General features: G+C 41.1%; 1 protein-coding gene across 1 annotated transcript in view; it reads right to left on the bottom strand.

The window, feature by feature from the left end:
• The window catches only part of TMEM132B (transmembrane protein 132B), a 254421-nt gene that overhangs the window by 12482 nt on the left and 220261 nt on the right, over positions 1–21678 (bottom strand). Inside the window, exon 6 of the mRNA XM_075769570.1 lies at positions 4352–4557. Coding sequence (XP_075625685.1) covers positions 4352–4557 — 206 coding nt within the window. The remainder of the gene's footprint in view (positions 1–4351; positions 4558–21678) is intronic.

Below are 21678 nucleotides of genomic sequence, written 5' to 3'. Positions count from 1 at the left end.
ACAAATGGAATGGTTTGAATCCAGTTTCATTTAATTTGCCTTAAAGGATGGCTTTATTTCTGAGTGGCAGCACTCACAGAGAGGTTTATCTAAAGCAGTTTATTTTTTCCTTCATTTAACTTAGGCAAAGTTTCCTGCTTTTTTTTTGTATTAGTAGACAGGACCAAAGTAGAGCTACCACCTAATTAACCATTAGTTTAAGAGTCTGCCATTCATAAGCCATGTCTGGCTTAACTGTGTTTCATACGTTTTGAAGGTTTATGCTGCTCAGAGATTTGCAGTGACCACAGCTTAGTAATGGCTTTATCAGGTACTGTTCAGTAAGGCCAGACGCTGGTAAAAGACCAGTAAACTATGAAGCACGTGCTGGAGTCATACTGTGTGATGTTTGCCTCCCTGGGAGACTCATGAAAACAATGTGCTTATCTAAGATGCAAATATTTACTTAAATTAAATTTCCAGCTTGTTCTGTGAGACTTTCGCCATGCAATTCTTGTTAATGCAAGTTGAAGCCACTCCTCCCATGTAAATGTATGTCCACAGAGCTACTGCAGGAACTTCAAGAAGGTAATTATTTTACAGATGCATGAGGAATCAAAATAAATGTTTTTGTTAGACTAGCAGAGTCTGCCTGGACCTCTTCTATGCTCTAATATTTGACTTTAATTTAAATATACACCTTTCGTTTGCTGAGATTGTGGGCTTTTCTGCAGCCTGTTGCAGAAGCAGAGTTTCTGTTAGCCCATGCTAGTTCGAGGACCGTGTACCATGCATTAGTCATGAGTTGATCCATGGAGCTGACTTTTGTCTGGAAAGGGAGGCTCTTCATATCTGCAGTAGCACACACCATAGATCAAATTATCCTCTGGATAATAATAAAGGTTTGCCATACATTTACAGACTGATCTGGTAAATTGTATTACTGCTCTTACATAGGGAAGACTTTGGGGGTTTTTTCCCAGTTTCTGGCAGCCTGGTTTTTCTTTCTGCTCCTCTAGCAATTTCCTGCTCTTACAGCAGTTCAGACCAGGTGAAAACCGACACAGTTCCAACTGAGCTAGGCATGTGGTATTTGTAAAAATTTTTTAAAGACCCTGTCTTTTTCATTGCTTTGTGGAAATTATTCAAGAAGTTAGGTAAGCAAACATGTCTGTAACCACATGTATTTTACAATTACAAACATGACAGGGTTTATAGGGAGAAGCAATACTTTTTATTAGATCAACAAACATCGTTGGAATGAACAGATGTGATTTGGGGCATATAAACACTTTTTCAGGTCTGAAATAGAAGCAGCTATATTCAGATGAAGAACAGCCATGCTGAGGCAGTAGTTTCACAAGCGTTTCTTTTGTCAACAGCACCAATAAAAACATTTAAAAGATTATTGTAAACCTAGTTATATTTTGCCATCTGGCTCAGCCCCTCCAACAACTGAACCAGCACAGCCACGCTGAGCATGTGGGAATGAGACAGTGGGGGAGCCAGAGAGGTGAAGGAATGTTTGGAGGTTGCTGAAGTGTCTCTGCATAATCCCTATAAGAAATGCTCAACAATTTTACCTTCTGTGTATTGAAGCATTACTTTATAGCAATGTTTAGTTCTTGCTAAGAAGACAAGGGAGTGGTGTGAAGACATCAACGCTAGTGCACAGGAGGAGAGTAGAAAATTGTTTTGTCTGTGGTGAGGTGAAGAAGAATGAAGGTGGATGCAGAAGAACGAAGAATGAGTGAAGAAGAATGAAGAAGACACGTTACAATCCTTCCATGACTAAACCTGAGGACAGTGACATAGTTTCATTTGACCTGTGGGCCATGTGTGACTGAACCTAAATTTAAGACTACCTAAGCCTGTTGGCAGGGACTTTCAAAAGAATCCAAGGGTTAGATGCCGTCTTCTTTTCAAATCAGTTTCCTTTAAGGATACATATCAAAAAACCTCATGGAAACTGCAAATATTGGCTCTTACATGAAAATAAAGTTGAAGCAATGCAAAGCTACGGCTACCACACCTGCTGGGAAATGCTTGGATTTTGTTTTTTTAAAAAGATTAAAGCACTCTGTCTTTCAAACCTATTCTCAGGCATCGCACAAGACAACCCTCTCACCATACAGCACTAAACACTGTATTATATATAGCGGGGGCACTGTGAAGAATTACATGCTGAATCATTGTTCAGAATAAGTGAACATGGCCTTCGGGCTGTATCACTGAATGAGGATTCAGGAAACCAACCTGCAGCTCCTGACTCTAGTCCAAAAGTCTTGTGCGCTTCGGGTGACCATTTAAGAACTCATCATAAAAGCTCCCCCGTGTTTAGAATATTGGGAAACATGTAGCTATGAAGGATGTGGAGGTATAAGCAGATTAAAAAATAAAGAGAAGAAAAAAAAGAAACGAAAAAAAAAGGAAAAGCCACTAATCTCAGGTAAAATCACCCAAATCTAACTATAAAGGAAATGTAAAAACCTTATGTACAAAATAAATGTCAGAGTGAGCACAACTAATGCCAGTCCTAGACTGCCTATTGATTTAGAACACCCCCCAAAGTTAAAAAAAAAATCCACATGAATGTTCCATAAAACAAGAGATGATTTATTTCTAGTTGAACCTTTCCTGTTCACACAGGCATGGACTGCTGACACACAACGTCATAAACTACCAGCTGCAATTCTGGGGAATCAGTGTCCATACTTTCTCTTCGCCCTTTCATGGAAAATGCTTGCTGAAGATGTGCCAGCAGTTCAGATGCAATCTGAGCAGCAGCAAACTCACACTGCTTGCCAGCTTGCAAACAGAGCAGACTCTCAGACCATTATCTTTATTTCAGCTGGCCAAATAAATCAGAACTAGACACCAGGGGGTAAATTTCCAGCACTGTGTATAATGGGTTTAAAGTCAGAATGTCCACGACCGTTAACCACAGTTGAATGTCTAACTCACTGAGCTCACTGCTGAAAGTTTACTCCTATAATAAACATCAACAGCCTAATCCTGCAGCCTTTTACTCAGCAAAATCACACTGGTTTTAGCAGGAGCTGCATCTAAGGGACTGTTACAGCACTAGGCACATTACAGGCAGAAGAAGGTAAGTGAAACTTTAAGCAGCTGGCGTATGTTCATTCCTCACCTAGCACATCTCTTCCTGCCACAAATGGCAACTTTGCCTTTATCACTGAAGCAAACACAAAAATTTCTCTTGTGCCAGATCCTCATCACCTCTTCTGTCATAGCCAGAAAAAATGTCCACATAGCCAAGAGGTAAGTCAGTCCCCTTCTTTGGAGCTCATTAACTGAGTATCCTGGAAACTGTGTCCTGTTGCCCTTAGTTTTATGCCCTCATAAAGTGTTAGATAATTCTACTGCACTGCTGTCTGTCTGGGCTCTCAACAGCCATGATGTTCTCCTGGGCAAATCGAGTGCTTTAGCTAGAACTGCCACAGTGTTTAGCACTACAGTTCCTGCTGCCAGAAATGCTTTTTCACTGTATTATAAATTTGTGCTGGTGTCATGCCTTGTTCTCCAGTGGTGTTTTTCAACTTAGCCTGAAATCCACCAATATAGCAGTGTTCCTGGAAGTTCTTAATCTTGCAAATTGTTCAAATGATGGTTATTCTAGAATGGGTATTTTCAGTACGGAATGATGGGAACAGAGCTCAAAATCCGCACCCTCCTCCCCCTCCTTGTTTCCCATCCACGTTTGTCCTGGTAGAATCTGTTCATCAGAATATAGTCTTCAATAGGAGCGTAAGTGGGTTTTTTGCCTAATTCAGATCTGCTAAGTAATGCCACAGCCAGGTCTGCTGTACAGTGCATATGTACAGAGACTGAAAAAAATCACCCGAAGTCAATGGTCCCTTCCAACCCAAACAATTCTGTTGGAAGGGTTTGGGTTGGAAGGGACCATTAAAGATCATCTAGTGCAACAGTCACGCCAGTGCCCGGTGACCTGACTCCCTCCTTGGCCCTACTTTATTTAGCACTGTAGACAGAAACTTAAGCACTGGCAGTGCTGAATATCAGACGCAGACACGATATTACATCCAGGATCGGAGAGGTCCAGGTCCTTTTCCTCAGATTTGCACATCAGAATGTATGATACGATTTCCTGAGATTGTGTGGAATTGATTAATGCTCCAGGCAAAGCCACTGACTTTTAAACTATATAGATCAGGATAAAATGTAGCCTACTGATATCATTGTTGGATGTTTTAATGAAGGCTAAGACAGACTGTAAAGCTAATTTTAAACAGATGAGGTTAGATTCTGTGACATACTCTAAAAAATTGTTGTGTTCTAAAATCAGAGGCCCTGGGCATGTATGTGGACTGTACCAATGCTGTAGGTGTACCTTTTATTGGAGGTGACGGGTATCCTCCAGCCTTTGATCTGGCTAAGCTCTGTATCAGAGATCTCTATCTGCAGCGGGAGCCTTGGAACCCAGACCGTCACTTCTAATTGGGTGGTAAAATGCTGGTAAGTGAAGTTAACAATAGTATCCACTTTGCTTTTCATTTCCTTGCCATTAACGAAGATGGAGTCACATCTGTCAGAAACCTTAAAAAAAAAAAGAAAAGAAAGAAAAGAAAAAGAAAAAAGATTAATTAGGAAATGAATAAAAGTTCCTGAGGAAGCATGAGGAATGATACATCAGTCCAAAGACAACACTGATAATGCGAGTCATGCATATTGTATTTTCAGTTTTCTAATTAGTAGCAAACAGTGATAAATGGACCCCAGGGAAACAGTTCTGCTTTCCTCAATGGATACTACTCAAACTACAAAAATAATTTAATGATGTTATATAACCTATGTGAATCTTTTATACTAGGCAAATTAAACTCTTCATGAATCAAACTTCATGTGCATCAAAGTTTATGTTTACAACTTGCTTAAAGAACCTGGAAAAAATGGGGCCATATGTTAGTAAGAAAAAGACTGACTCAGAACCATAAAGCAGAATCCTTTCCTTTTTCCTTGAGCACTGTAATGCTGAAAGACAAGATCCCCTTATGGCTCATGAGCAGAACTGCAGCAGAAGCATTAATTTTTAGAACTTCTCAGTAATTGTTTCAGCAAAATGTATTCATAGTTGCTTTGTGTCATCATAGGAAATTACTGCCAAAACTAGCACACGGGCTCTATACTGCAACTCTTCCACCCTCTTGGTCTGAGGGATCCTTTGGCACAAAATCAAGGTCCTGAGCACAGATCCTATTGATACAAAGAACATGATGTAGCCACGTGTTTGACCAGTGTCCTGGAAAGACAGAGCTCCTTCTTCATGAGGTATGGTTTTTTAAGATATTTACACATGTGTGTGTGTGTACTTTTAAATTAGTGTGTACTAATTAAATTTTTAATTGTACAACAATTAAATTAAATTAAATTACACACATTTAGATTAATGTATAACATGTATCTATATACAGGTTTGCATTCTGCTTTTAAGCAAGAGCGAGGTGATAGTCTCCAACAGAGTCCATGTACTGTGGTTTCAATCTATTAAAACCATGGCTTATGAGATATAGCTGTGTTACTGAAATGGACTTTGTTCTCTTTTCAGGACCATTCTGTGTCATGTTGTATAATGCATTGGGACACAGATCTGAAGGGATTCTGGCTAAGCCAGTGATTAAACTCTGGTTTACTGGAGTTACTGGGATAACTCATGTAGACTTCAGTGGGGAATATGCTGAAACACAGGTTGGTTTTGCTCTGCAAACGCACCTCAAATCTTTTCTGATATTAACAGGAATTAGGGGTTACTGAGCCAAGAAAAATTATAGAAAATGAGTAGCAGTCTTTTTTTTTCCTCAAAGGCAGTCCTCACATATGACTTTGAAATTAAGTTTGTCCTGCTTTAATTCTCAGATTAACTTTTTTTTTTTTCTCTTGAGCTCTGACATGGTATATTGCTGTTAGATGGACAGTGCCTGAGTTCTACTGTCATGTGGAGCACATTTAAATAACAACGTTTTGCCTAAATGGGTCTTACAATGCTTTTAAGATTTATAGGCAACTTGCCTAAGAATCGGCTACTTCAGAAGCAAAAGAATACAAGCAACCTTTATGCAGGTCAGCCAGTGACAAGTTTTATTTCCAGAGTTATTCTGATGACATTGAAAATTATGGCAACTCTCAAGCTAAGCATGAAAGTAGACACATTTGGGAAACGTTGTGCTAGTTGATCTGTTGGTATTTACTCACCAAACATCAACTATGTGAAATGTGTTTCACACTTAGAGAGACCACACAGCCAAACTTTTCAGATTGTCCCTTTGATAACATCACTGTACAACTAACGGCATTCTTCTGTACTGCTTATTATTAGGTAATACCTTTGCTAAAAATATTGTCAAGTGCTTTGAGATTCTTGTTAGAAAAGCTCACTGATGTTTTTCTCTCCATATGCAATACCCATATAGAAAGTAAAAGAGGTGCACCTCCACATTTACCATTTTCAAGTCAGCTTCTCAGATCCTAATCAATGTACTGAACTACAATCAGTTGCTTTTTTACAAAGGAACTAAGCCAGGTTGTGAGGCATTGGGCAAAGGAAACTAAGTCACTCTTCTGGAGAAAATACTCCTTCCACATAAATGCTTAATGAATACAAGAATTAAAAAAAAAAAAAAAATAATTAGCTATCTGATAAAGAGCTTAAAATGGACTCCAGGCTCAGGAGTACCACAAATGAGATGGAGCATACGCAGAATCTTTGTTTCCCCCTCATAATGTGTCACAAGTGTCTCTGGAAAGTTTAAGCACATTAATCAAGCCCATTAATTGAATGAACAGCTGAGATTCTAAATCATAAAGCCTACATCTAGGGAGTTTTGTGAGAATTAATACAAGACAGAAATAATTAAGAAAACTCAAAGAGGGAGGGATAAACATCAAGACTGGATCAGGGGAATAACTAATATCTGACATGGCAGCACTAATATTTTAGATTCTCTTCTTGCTGCTTAAACTGTTCTTGTCTTCTTGTCAGCAGGCAAGAAAGGTGCTAAATTAGGGAACTGAAAGATGGACTTTGATTATAGCTGTAAAAATATCAGGCTAGGCTTACAAATTTCATAGATTATATGTCTAGACAGAGCCATTCAGTCATTTATATACTGACCAAGAGTTAAGTATAAATCAGTATATATAACTATGCTATAGAAGTTCACCCAGTGCCCTTGTGTAGAGTTCAGAGCTCATGTTTCATTTAAGTGTATCTTCTAGAAAATAATCGAGCCTCGATAAGAAAACTTGTAGAGAGACATTATTGCTATTTCAGTTCTCTATCTGGAATTTGAGTTAGGTACCTCTGTTAGGTACAAGCAAACCAAAGAATTTAAAGGAAAATTAACTTATTGCAAATAAGGGTGAAAACCACAGCAGTCAGATGAATCCCGTGATGAAGTATGAGAAACCATGACCACTGTTTAACTATTCCGGCTAGACTAAAGGTCACCTGAGGAAGCCTCTGTAACATTCACATGTATTTAATTACTGCCATGTTTCATTCACTACATCTTAGAGCAGTTGTCACTCGAAAGATTTGGTTCATCTGAAGGAAATGAGAAACTTGAGCACGTACAGAAAATGCCCAGCACTCCTATTTCACTTGGTATCTACTACAGACCCAGGACAAAGAATTAATTTCATCCAGGCCTTAGATGAGAGCTGTGATTTCATGCTAGCAGCACTCTGACACTCCTCCAAAGTGAAGAGGGAATGAGACACATTGAGCTTTGCGGACTCGGTGCCAGCTGTATTCTCTGGCCGATGGCCTACAGCAAATGTTCTCCTTCACTTTCTCCTTTTTTAAATCTGCTCCATACTTTTGTAGTCACACTCCGACTGCCAGAAGTGTTTTGTGATGCTGCTGGAAGGGGAACTCCTACAACCTGTTGCTGGAATTTGGGGAGTGCATGTCTGTTTACGTCAGAAGGTGCTCAGGTTTGCCATGGGGCAAGCTCTGATGCAGCAGGGCAACACAGGCAGTTACATCAGCACGTGACTTATGCACAGATTTCTTTTGAGCTGCTGAACCTGAGGGAACAAAGAGGGAAAAGGCTGTTAAGTCTCTCCTACAAACACTATACAGTGGGAAGATGCAGCAAAAACTCAGAACTGTCACCCTCTCATCTAAAATGCACTCAGCAAGCCTGTTTAAAAGTCTGTCGCTATCCACTGGCAAAAGCCTGACAAAATCAGAAAGTGCTATTTGAGACATTTTGCAACCAGGAGGGCAGGACGGCCGGCGATGTGCTCTGGTATGCAGGTCAAGAGAAAGAGCTGCAATTAACCTCTCCGGGCGTTGAAGCAGGTGGTTGGCTCCAATCCCTGCAAGTAATTGTAAAAAAGCACAATTTACCCTGTACAGCCTGTCACAGCCTCCTCGTTTTAGACTAATCCAGTACAAAAGTAGCTAGCGGTCCAAAAGAGTAATTGGGAAACCATTCGATGTTGTGGTCAGCAAAGGTTTATACACCCTTTGAGGAAACAGGTAAAAAGGAGGGAATGTGAACTGACAAGAAAACAAATAATGCCTGCTGCCTGGTTCATCTTTGCATGCAGGTTTGGTTCCAAAACTCACTCCTTACTCTCAGCTTGCGGGTCATTTTGTAAGGAGACTGCATGAGATAGATGTAACAGAAAAGAGTTGCACTCCTTGTGCCTGTTAACCACCCTGGAGTTTTTCAATTAAACAAGACTTTGCTGCTGAATGCCTGCTTGGCACAACCTTTTTTCCCCAGCACTCTCTTGTGTGGGAGGAGAGAGCAAAGGGCTTCAGAGCGCCCTGCCACACCGCATCGCTGCTCAGCAGCACTTCAGGGCTTTCCCAGCCCGCACCTCAGCTCCAAGTTCATCTTTTTTCACCTTCAGACATATACTTCTTACCGATACATACATGAATGATGTGTGCGCACACAGCTGTGCATGAACCCATATAATGAGTTTTAAAGAAAAAAACTACTACCCAAAGGAATTAATTCTGTTTATTTCGTTATGAGGCAACAGTGACTAAGTGGCTGTAAGAGTGATACCAAGTACAGTGCCACACTGCTCTGTGGCACTTTTCATGTATGAATTTTTGACACACAAAACCCAAAAGGATGGTGGTATTTTTACAACCCATTTATAGAAGAGGAAACTGAGGCACACCGGTGTGTATCAGAATTGAATCTAACACACAGCCTTTTCAACTGAGAGCTATAACCATTTGGTTACTCAGTCAGGTCCCCAAATGATTTAAATTTGATGTTCAAAGTCACCCTTTGAAAAGAGATCCTTTTTATACTTGCTTTCAAAAGAGCCTTCACCAGTACTTCAGCAGAACTGGCCTTTACAAAGAGGAGTTTTTTGCCTGGAATCAAAATCTAAGCATTTAAAAATACTTAAGTTTAATGGAACAGATGTGCAGACTTATTCAGTTTCATAACCCTGTTTTTTCAACAGCAAACCCCAGCCTTATTCCAATTCCTGCCTGAGACAATGCTATTTCTGATGTCCAGCATGGGAGGCAGACCCCAGGACGCAGTCTGGCTGTAGCCGCCCAGCCCTCCACCGACGGGCCCAGCCAGCCCTGGTCTTGGGAGCCAGAGCTCTACAGCAGAAGACGCAGGAATGACAGACGGGCAAATTGTGGACATTTATGAAAGGTCAGAGGAATAGTGCACAGTACTGCTTTGCAGCAAATGTGTAAGGGATGCAAAGTCTCATTATTGGCTGAGGCTATAAAGAGAACAATTGTAACAAGATTTTAAAGTGAATGGTGCCTAGAGTAAATGGCTCATTCTCATAATAATCTTAAAACTGTAATTTTGTGGTATTTCCTGAATGCTGCCTTTTCCACCTTTTCTGTCGCATTGTTGCTGGCATTGTCTTGTTAGCCCATTAGGAAGGACTTGCTGAGCTACTTCAAACCCTTACGCTGTGTGTTTTTCTTCTGTCTCTTGCATCTTTTTATATGGCCACAGCATGACTGTATCAGGGGTTTGTTCCTGGGTTGGAAATTTTGTACTTTATTATTGCCACATGTTTGCTTTAGAAGCACAGTCTGAAATTACTTCCTCAGCCTGAGGAATCTGCCTTAGTATTTGGGTAATAGTTGAAGACAAAAAGAAGGATTATTTTTCTTCCTATCCTCTTTCTTCCTCATTCAAACCGCAGGTTACCTCTGTGCCTTCTCTGGCTCCTGTCCCCTTCTGCACCGTGCACTGCCTGAAGCCATTGCTAGAGTCTCTCCTAAACCAACAAAGGGATGGAAAGATACGCCTCACGTCTTGAGAGGGATAAACAAATAAAGGGTTTTCCCAAACCCTTTTCAGCTAAGAAATGCTGGTTTTATTTAAAGTCAGATTTATGCCTGATAGCAGTCAGTCTAGAAAATATCAGACTTCTTGTTTTGGCTGTAGTTGTATGTGATGTCATGACAGGTTAATTATTCTAGTGCATAATATTTGCCCATATGCACGTGTCAAGTGATAACACAGAAGTAAAAATTTTCATTAGATTTTTATTTCCTTTTTAAAATAAAAAGTGATTGGCCAGGGTTGAATTACAGTCCTGCCCCAGAGCAACACATTGTCTCCTGTCGAGCTTGGGCGGCAGAGACAGTCCAGTGTCTCACCCTGTGCTGTGAACCGCACGCAAACCTCTGCAAAGCACTTCTGGGCCAACCCACGAGACTTGTGTTTCTCCTGTACAGGTACAGCACGGCTGTGCAGGACTCCTGCAGTGAGAAGTTGTGTTGTCCCCACACCCAGCAAGGTGAGAAGCACCCCGTGAGGAGGAGACATTGCACTTGCTTCTGACACCTGTGTAGCAATGCAGTGCAGCTTCCAAAGCAAGTCCTCGCATAGTACGTATCAAAGCATTGTGTGTGGCCTGCAAGGCTGAGCAATGCATTTATTTCAGCCTTTTCCACAAGCAGGGATTTTTCTGTGCAGTTAATTCTGGCAAAAGTTCTGCTTCCCCCTGCCCCGGCTAATTCTGTGTACTGGGGTCCGCACACACATCTCCAAGCAATTTGAGGCAAATGGTAGATTAAGAATATACAGTGTAAAGGATGGCAAATGACATGATGCTGAAATTGAAACTAATGAAAACAGAAGTTTTATTCCCTTTTAATTTTAGACATATGAAGAATAGTCTTGGAAGTGTCATTTTTGAAACATTCTTTTCACATTGATTTGTTTTTATTGGCAAATCCGTTCTCCAAGTACTGTTCTCTAGAATAGCTGCTGTAGTTTGAGATTTAAGTGTTGGCTACAGGAATCCCTCAAGATATATTCTAAGGTTCATTTCCTACTGAGAAACAATAGCAAGAGTTTAAGTCAAGTATTCCCCATCCCATGTATTCAACATATGTTTGCTTTTCATCTTATCAGTGAATAATAATGTTACATGGAAACGGTATACAAGCTGTATGATTCAATGTGGTCCAATAGCTATACTTACAAACATGAATAAAATGCTTTTTCCATCCCTACTACCAGCCTTCACTGGAGAAAATGTAAAAACTTAAATATGTCAAGATGAGGCTGAAGCATTTCCAATGCTCTTCATCGTAAGTAGTCTTAAATTGCAACATCTACCGAGAAGAAAACCACATACTTCTACTCTGAAACAAGACGTATCCCCAATCTTGTTGTTTGGGGAAGTCTGGATTGGGGCAGGAAAGGTTGTTCAGCCCCCACAGCCCTGTGGTATCCTGTAACTACAGGCCAGTCAAATCCTCTGTCAGCAGGAATATTGCCATGTTTGGGTCAGTTATTTTCAGATACACCTGCTCTTTTTTTAATTACCCAAAGTCTTGATCTTACAACTGCTGAAGTCAATCCAGTTGAATTGAGCGGAGGATGATCAAACAACAAAAGCCAGAGTTTCAGAGGTTAGCAGGGATTTAACCAGGTAGGTGGAGATTTCCAAAACCACACGAACGAAGCCATTAGGAAATCCAGGCCATTTTGAAATTACCATTTTGTAATGGTCATTTGTCCCAGTTTTATTGTTCTATAGACTAAAGTCGGAGATTTAAAACTCATGTTTGGACTTCAAGTTTCTCTCGTTAGAGACAGAAGCGCAATCTGACAACCACTGGCTTTGAAAGTGAGGAGTTAGCGGGAGCACACACGCTTCAGCACTCAGCCCAACCCAGAGCCAGTTCAAGGCCCCAAGAACGATCCCCATGGCTACGATAAGCCGCACAGAGAACGTTACAGGTCCATATAATAACAACAGCCGTAACTGTGTTTGTCAAACTGGGCCTATCCTGAAGACTACTTTATGGCAGTGGTACAAAATACAAACTGTAATTTATAATCAGGTCTGAAATGTAATGACGAGGAGTTAGAAGCAAGATTGAAAGGAAAACTTTTTGTCCAGGAAAACCAGATAATAAACTGAAGTGCTGTGTGTTCAAGAGACCAGAAAAACATGATGGTCTGAGCGTTAGGCTTGTGGACGGGATATCAGTTACACAGAGGCACAGAACTCCATGTGGACAACGTGAGACCATTTCAATAGCAGCTCAGCAGCAGTTAGCACAATAGAGTGAGTGATACCCTATTGTTTTATTGAAGAAGCCTTTGCTCATTTTCTCTGTAGATGTCACTATTTAACACTACTGATGAAGAGAAGGAGGATATTGGGGGAGGAGGGAGATGAGAGTAGGTATAGCTTGTAATGATGTGACTGGGTATTTGAAGTTTTGCAGTGTTTTACCTTTTCACCCCCATTGAAATGCACTGAACTAGAGGGAAGGATGGCATGGAAGACATTAACATTTTGGTTTAACAATAGAGACAATTGCTATGGCTTAGAAAAGGTGCAATGATCCATGAATGTACAATGAGAATTTAAAAAACCTGCTGTACTGAATGAAGTGTGCACTATTCAAAAACTGTTGATCTATGCAAAATTATTAAACAACACACGAGATCTGCCAGGATTTCAGTCCCAGGTGCAGAGCAGCTGCTCTCATTCACTTTCCGGCATGCCGTGCAGGGGCGTTCCTGCTGGAGATGATGAGTTTGGCGGGTGCATGGGTTGAAAGGGGAGGCCCGAAGAAGGTGAGTGTGTTTTCAGACTCCAGTCTGCTGCTTGGCCTGACTTAGTTCAGGCTCAGTAGTAACTGCTGTGCATCCACAGTGGTGGTGCAGCTGCTAAGAAGGGCAGATGCTCTGGCATTTCATTCTTATTGATTATGTAGAGTGAATACTGAAAGTGATTGGGGGCAGCTAATAACAGTATATGGTGGCTGCCAGAATGGTTTCTGCTTTGTGTACCAGCTGAGCTTTTAATTGCATTTTTCCTACAAAAATCAAGCTGAGGAATTCTGTCGGAATTAAAAGTTACTGTTTCTGCTCTCCCTACTGATTTATCAACGCTATGTGCTGATTAAGAAAGAGAGATTATCTTCATTAGGTCAAATCAATGGCCGTATTAAGATGCTGGTGTCTTTGGAAGATAAGAGAATGCCTTTGTTCACAGTACCTGGAACAGATAGCGGTTGGTCTGTCAGGGATGTCAGCTCCCCTGAACAAGAAATGATGCTTGATACCAGTAACTAAAAGATAGAGGTGGCTGTGTTGCTATTGGTCTTAGCACAAACATTTCTACAGACGGCTGGGAAACCAGATGGGACTGCACTTTGATGTGTGAAAGAAAAATGGGATGTAACTGGTAGAGGAGACAACGTGCCTTTTTTTTTTAGGTTTGATCCAACACTCGTTGAAGTAAATGGGAGACTTTTCTACTGATTTACTGGCCTTAGACCAGGAGTTTTAAAGGATGCGAGGACATCACTGTCTATTGTAATGCAATGACAGCCAACTGTGACACAATCTTGAAACAGGGAGATTTTTAGGTAGTGTTTTTTCAGCGGCTGAAGTTCTTTGATATATCATCAAGTTGTTTGGACAAACTGCAATTATCTCTTGATAGAGCAGCAGTTCCACTGCCAGGATGCAGAAGAGCAGGTGCACATAAAACTTATCATTGTGGTTCAAGCTTATTTAAATCTCAGCACAGTTTGTGTTGGGGGAAGCCTCAGGAACACTCTTTTTTTCATTCAACCACTACTTTTGTTGATAACTAGAGCACATGGACCAAAGCTCACAAAGCAGGATCTCCTGCTTCCTTGTCTAGTTGCAATCGAAATTGTGCCAGTCCCATTCTTGCTCCATGAGTTTCTCTTTCTTTTAAGCAATCTAGTATGCAAGTCAGCATGGCTTCTACTTGCCTTGTCACCATGATGCAGTACCTCTCCTGGGCTAACATCCTTCCCAGACAGACAAGCTTATCTCTGGACAGCTTCATTCTTTGCACTGAGATAAAGGATGTCCCACCAGCACAAATTCTAAGTATATGCTTATCTGAGGTAGCTTTTGCTTAAGTATTTGATCCTTAAACTTCTGCAGATTAGGCATTACTACCACTTGTTAGTTTAAGTAAACATCCACACGCTTCATATTCATCAGCTGGTATCCCAGAAGGGCTTAAGAGCTGTTTATCTGGTGAAATCCCAGCATATGGTGCCAGTTCTTTCTTGCACCAATTCTAATTGCAAACACTGAACCTGTTCTGTAAAAACTGTTAATTAGGTGAAACTAACACATATGTTTGAGCTATAAGCTAAGGTGGTGATGGGGTTTTCTTCCCTCTCTCTTTTTTTTTTCCCCACTTGAATTACTGACACAAATGAGGTTATAGGCTGACAGAATAATTTACACATCATTGAGAAAAATAAGAGGGGAGAATATTCAGGTAGATGTAACATGCTTCAGTTCCAATGAAGTTCTTTGTAAAATAATGGGCTTTAAAAGTAATCTTCTGTGTACTAAGTAAACTTAGTGTTCATGATTCATGGCTCTAATCCCTGTGACTGAAATTTAAGATCTAAGGCTCCATGAAATTAAAAGAAAAAGAAACAATTACATGCATATTCATTCAATTTCATGTATTGCATATGCGTCAATTTTTCCAATGAAACTTTAACAGGGGAGATGATAGAGGTTTCTAAAGAATGTGTACTTGAAAAAAAAACCAAACAGCAGGTCAGTTGTAATTGCTGGAGCTAACCAGTTCTTCTGTGCCTGATGGTTTCTCGAGGTTCCTGGAGAATGCAAGTCACCTCCAGATTTCCTCATCTCCCACAAATATTTCATAGATGCTACAACAGAGTGTGCAAAAAGGGCAAGGACGCTGAGTGCTTACAGCCCTTGTGTACGACACCAGCCACTCAGCCCTCCAGGCTGCACAGAAAGGCTGTGGAGTAAATAAGAGGATGTCCGGAAAACAGGGCCATTCCACATAAAGTCCTTGTGCTGCTCCTGGACTATTCCGCAGAGGAAAGGAGCCCTATATGCTGCTTCTCCCACCGAAGGACAACTGCACCCCTTTGCTGTGAATGTAATTTGAATATATGGCAACTACAACAGCACCATAAAGCCACAAGCCCTGAAGAAGACTGGACAGTCAAGTAATAAAGCTTGAGAGCTTAACATAGTATTAAAAGTAATGTGTTGTCATGAATGTTAGCCACACTGATCTGGCCTTTAATCGTGTCCCAGTAACAGAAGGATGCGCTATCCTTATCCCAAAGGATCAACAGAAAACCAGGAAAAAAAATATCCAAAAAGAGCTTTTAAATACACAGCAGTACCCTTTTATTTGGTAAAGAAAGCTCTGGTCCTATGCCTAGATTTTAGTGCATTGACATTTATAATTCTTCCCAGCTAGTTTTTAGTCTCTGAGCCACAAATAATTCATTAATTAGTGAAAAAGGAAAAAGGGACATTCAGAAAGCAAACACGGCCAACAAAAGCAGCCCTCAAACTGCATTCATTCAGCCAAGTGCTTCAATAAAATTATTTGGAGAGAATGTCAAGAGCCTTTACCTAAAAGAATAACCTTCCTTCTCTGGTCTTACAAGACTAGACCACACTAGACTGTTTTATTCATCTAATATAGGATGGTACAGAAGATAGGCATTAGGAGAGAGAGTTCCCTACTCAGCAAAAGGAAAAAGCCAAGAGACACAGATGGCTGTAATTCAAAGAATCGAATTTAGATACATACAAAGATGGCGCACGGTCCTTGCATATACAAGACAGGCAAACAACTTCTAGACATCACTAGATCACACATCCTATTGCACTGCACGCACTATAGTCCTGCTAATGCTTGTAATTTTAGCACAACACTCAAAAATATTTGGTGCTTTCTAAGAAAATTCACATTCCTGGAGTCATATTAGTCTGTGAAAAGCTAAATTTAATTTTTCAAATGAAGAAAAAAAAAAAAGCATCTAGCTGTCGTGGGTATTATGAACAGTTTAAAAATGTGTACTCCCTAAAAGCTGAAAATACAGATGGGCTCCAAAAGGGCCCCCAAAGTATTTTGAACCTGATTTCTAGCCAGTGTTGTCACTTTTCTGGAGGAGGGTCTGTGTATTCCTGTAAGACCAGTATTGTAACTACAATATTCCTATATATTGTGTATAGCAAAAGGCACTTTCTAAATGACAGCAGTATTGTAACAATACAGGGTGGGGCGGGGGGGGATTTATCTACAGCACAGGAAAGATGAGAAGGGGGGGGGGAAAAAAAGTTCATTGCCTACAGAGGAGGTGAAGGTAAAAAGGGGAGTTCTGCATCTTCCGTCATCTCCATTTCTGCCCTGGATGTCCCTGCTCCCGTCTGACACTGGCTGTGGGAGCTTCCCGCTGGACTGTGCTGCATCATCTCCTTGGTGACTGCCCACGCTGAGCTGTGTTCCTGTGGATGGGGACTTGCAGGGAAAACTCTTGGTCAGTCACTCAGGGAAACAGAGGGAGGTCTTGTAGGATGAATGCACTGGAAAGAAACAGTCTCTGTGTATCAAAAAATATGACCACCTTTCCATTCAAGTGCACAGTCTTGGGGCTGTTGAAAATGCCAGGAAGTGACTAAAGGACACAGCAGATCTTTTCCAAGAAAAATATTTTATCTCTCGTCAATGTCAGAATGACACAATCATGAGACTTAGCTTAACTCCTTAATGCTAAGTGCTGGATTTGCTTATGTATATAAACAGATCTAAGATTGTGCTGAAGACGGCATGCTCCAGTTGTGACACAGCCTCCACTTAGAAGCTTAAATTCTGCATATATGTTGGGAAATATTAATTGTCAAGCTTAGCGTAAGTGTTGGCATAACTAATAGCGTAAGTGGCTATATTTTCCAAAACTGTAGGCTACAAGCAAGAACTTTCACCTAGATATATTGAACTTTTGCTGAACCCTTTCCTGGTTAAGGAAAAGAAGACCTCAGAGCCGGTGCAAGCTGGAAGATGAGGAAACTACATCCGTCAGCAGAGGAGGCAACTTTAGAGAAGGATCCCACCTAGAGACAAGAAAGGACCCAGCGAAGAGACTGAAGGCCCCAGACCCCTAATATTACTCTTGTTCTCACTGCTGCCTGAGGGGAGAGGAACTGAGATCGTAAGGGTGTAATTGCCCAGGGATTTCTTTGTTCAGGGTCCCTCTGCAGAGGCACCCAGCTGGAGCTGTTACAACTGCTGTACCATCCCAATAAATTATCTCATGGGCTTTAGAGCCTGCAACTCTGCTGTGGGAAACCTAGGGTGAAGAAACTTCCTTAATATATAAATTCAAAGGAATTATTATACTGTACATACATAAGCTGCACCTCAGTCAGATGGAATCTCTTGAAAACAGGCCCCTACCACTGTTTCTGATGGCTGTACACCTGCAAATCCTCCCACTCTGAGCTAAGGTTTCTTGGCCAGACCAGGGGAGGAGAAATCCAAGGTAAAAACAAGAGAGGCTTAAGGGTGGATGAACAGCCTCTGGGGGCTCAGCGGCAACTGAGCCAGAGGGTGCCTTGGGGTAAAGCTCCCCTTGTGTTACCCACAGAGGGACAGCAGTTGCACTGCTTCTGAGTCACAGGGGGTTTACAGATAGCTCCTGAGTTACAAGAATGAAAAATCTGATCTCATTGCAGTAACAGCTGCCTCTGTGTTCTCCAACTAGAACAGGAGAGGAGTGAATTGTCCCTCTGGTGCTGGAAGAAGCAGGGAGTGGAACAGAACAAATCCTGCAGAAGCAGCCCCATTTGGGGAGAACGCTCAGGGTGAAGGCTGCTTTGCTGCTGTCTGTTGTTTGACTTTTATTGTGTCAATAAATCCAAACTCCAACAAGGGGGAAAGCAGCACATCTTGGCTACGGAGTCTATGCAGAGCAGAATAAGAAAATGCCTGATGCAATTGTAATAATACAAATGCTTGGTTACTGCATTGATAGTAATGAATATGTTGTACTGAAGATGGGAACGGCTTTTTTTTCATTGACATGCACCAATGGTGTAAGTGCTCTGTATCTAAAAAGTCTGCAGGACCACTGACATCTCCTGCTAACACCTCCCACCTTTTTTTTTTTCCTTCTTTCATTAGCACACTGGAGCTTTTAACCTTTAAGCATCTTCCACTGTGGGCAAAGGATGGTGTTAAGGAAATGGCATGGTCAAGGATGACATCTTTCCTTCCACATTTCTACCCAAACATGCAATTCAATTCCACGTGACACCTGTCACAAGTCAGTGAATGGTGTTTATCTTTCTCTAGAGGCTCTCTGCTAGTCATCTCAATGTATTTTACAAAGAGAATTAACTGTCATAATCCTTTTTTACCAAGAAGGGAACACAGCTTATTAAAACCCTCTAACAGAAGAGGAGCCCTGAGGACACATGGTGTATGGCTCAGAAGTAGCTTTTGGGCAGGTGGTCCTGCACTGAGCAGCCCGGGGTTGCCAGGGCCAAAGTTCCACGACATCACAGCAGAAAGGTTGTGCTGGGGGCTGCAGCTCTGAGGACTACTAGGCTCTGCAAAACACAGAACAGACCACAGAGTTTTCTCTTTTGAGGAGAATTTTTTCAAAACCTCCTAATCACAGTGAGAACAAACGTCAAAATGCCTACATTTTGGATCACACAAAATTTATGGTTTTTTTTCCACAGAGCTCTTCAGAAATCATGACCTATCAAAATCAATAATTTGCTATTGACTAACTTAAAGGCAGAGATTGAGTTGTCAGAAAAATCTGTGTAGAGCTACCTGACTCCTCCATTGCTCTCTTCACCCGATCGTCTGTGCTCCAAAGACCATACGACACGAGTGGACTGAGCGTTTTTCTCACCAAATAAGACCCTGTTGAAATCCAGCTGCAAATGAATGTTCTTCCTATCTGTCAGTCTTTCTCCCATCTACAGCCACAGTGCGCGTACTTGTATGAACTCTGTCTAAATGCCAAGAGAGATCTGTAAACCTCTTCAGTTCCTCCATTGAATCTGGGCAAAAAAATAGCCATTCCAACTCACGCATGAAAGATAAGTGACAACCCGCAGCGTGCTGCCATAAGTTTTCTGTTGTACTTTTGGATTTTTCTCTTTTGGTTTGTTTTTTAACATCTTCCCTTAGGGGTCTGTAGATACAGAAAAACATGCCACAGTCAAAGAATGTAAAAAACACGGGAACAGAACAAAAAGGTTTCTTTCTATTCTTAAAGTTAGACCAATTCACTTCATCACAAGTCAAGTATAGGTAAAAGCTACGTACAACATAAATATATATCTCAAACTCTGGAATCACAGAAAACATATGAATCCATTTGGCTCTTTTACTAGCAGTCAGGATTTCTCTTTCCTAACCAGAAAGCCTAAAGGCGCATTATGGACTTAACGGGAAGTATCTTCCATCAGCAGTGTAAACAAAGGATGAGCAAACCAGGAAAGGCTGCTTGTCATGATCACACCCATTTCTTCTTTATATTTAATGATGCCACATTCGCATAATCACCCAAACATATTCCCTAAAAGCCTCTGGTATGGGCCTCAGCTTCTGCCATTGATACAGCATCGAAGGAGCCTGACCGCTTCATTAGCCCGTATCGCTGGTGCCTGTCTGCAGGAGAGGTTGTCACTCCCCGTTCAGAGGGCAAATGATGCTGGGGTTGCAAGTTACTCGAACGTTGAGGCAAACAGGCATTTAGACAGTAAAGTTGTTGAGTTTATTGCTGTTGTTACACGCATAGTCCTACTGAATGCATGAAGAACTAGACAATGTAAAAAACTGACAATAATTCCAGATTGTGTCTGAAAATAAAATTATGTCATTAAAAATGGTGCTTTGTTAAAAAGCCCTAGAAAAAGGGCTAGGGAAAGTCTATGTTAAAAATCCCTAAAAGAAGAGACAGGGAAAATAAAATGGAAATAAACCAGCTAGGTAATCTAAATACAAAGCAGGTTGACAGCACTGGCAAATGTACCTGATCAAGCTGTACCTTAGTTAGCTTGGGTTTTGGTAAAAATGTATTGCAATTTTGCATGTATTACATGTATTGAAGACTCAGGTCCGTTAGCCCAAGATGAATTCTTTGCCGTGGCTGCGACCGAAACTAGTTTAAAGTCAGCAGACATTTTACATGAATTTTCATCACATCATTGCCAGTCCCAAGCAGACTTACTCTGAGGGATACAATTAGATGAACAACCAGAGGGGTGCAATCCAGACGTGAGGTATTCCGTGCACAAATACAGACGCTTCTTTCACATGAAGTCCTAGGTTGTTATCTTACTTTCATCTCCTAGCTTGCTATAGCTACAAAAAACAAGTTAATGTGAAGCACAGATCTCATTTTTTAATTAATGCATAATTTTGCTTTTGTACTATTGTTCTCTGGAGACACTTGCTTCTCCATTCATTCAAGTTAAACAGAGACAACATAATCTGGTGCTATGACTGTCACATTTCTGCCCAAGCAGAACACAAATCCTATGCAACTAATAGTGTATCCCAGGCATCCCTGTCGCAGGGGAACAGGTGCGATCCTGTGGTTCTGTACTCTCTGAAAATCAGCACTGAAGGCTTTCTAGATTATTTTTGCCTTTATTTTCTTTAAGAAACTCATGTTCCCTCTGTTCTTCACTGATCTTGGCGTTTTCTTAATACTGGCTTCTCAGCTGACATCACATGGATTTTTTTTTTTTTTTTTTACAGTGTTCATGCTGCAAGTGCACTTTGGATGCTGTTATAGGATAACTGTCATCTCCTCTTCTGTGGCTTCATTTCTTATTTCATCCTGAAGTCTTCAAACAGTTTCTTGCACTGATCTCCCACTTCTGTAGCAACAGAGGGCTTAGTGAAGTTTTGTTTAGGATTTTAACTACACCTGCAGCCAAGAACCATACTTTTTTTTTTCCTGTCCCTTCACCTTGTACTCTGATAGATTTTGTATTCTTGCCTTTCAGCTGTGCCTTTTCAGGTCTTCTTTCGTTTTTGTCCCTTTAAGCTCTTAGAGCTTATAGCTGTGTGGCTTCCCCTACCTGTTTTATTCTCCACACATAAAGACTCTCAAAAGGGGCTTAAGAGAGTGGGATCCCCACCTCCTCTTAATTTATGATGTTGGTGATGAGTGCCTAAGCTGACCCTTTTGAGACATTTAAGAGCTGGACGGTCAGTATCTCAAAGCCAAAAGACTTGCTACACTTGCAGAGACGCCTGCAATCCAGTGGGACATGCAGCCACAAGGGAGGTGTCTCCCCCTGTGCCTGAGGAAATTTCAATACCTAAGGAAGGATCATCAAAACACCTTTAAAAGATGAGCTCTCGAGCTGGAAC

The sequence above is a fragment of the Balearica regulorum genome, chromosome 17 (assembly GCF_011004875.1).
Source record: "Balearica regulorum gibbericeps isolate bBalReg1 chromosome 17, bBalReg1.pri, whole genome shotgun sequence".
Taxonomy (NCBI): domain Eukaryota; kingdom Metazoa; phylum Chordata; class Aves; order Gruiformes; family Gruidae; genus Balearica; species Balearica regulorum.
The sequence above is the reverse complement of the archived record's forward strand: the minus strand, read 5'-3'. Positions and strand labels throughout refer to the sequence as shown.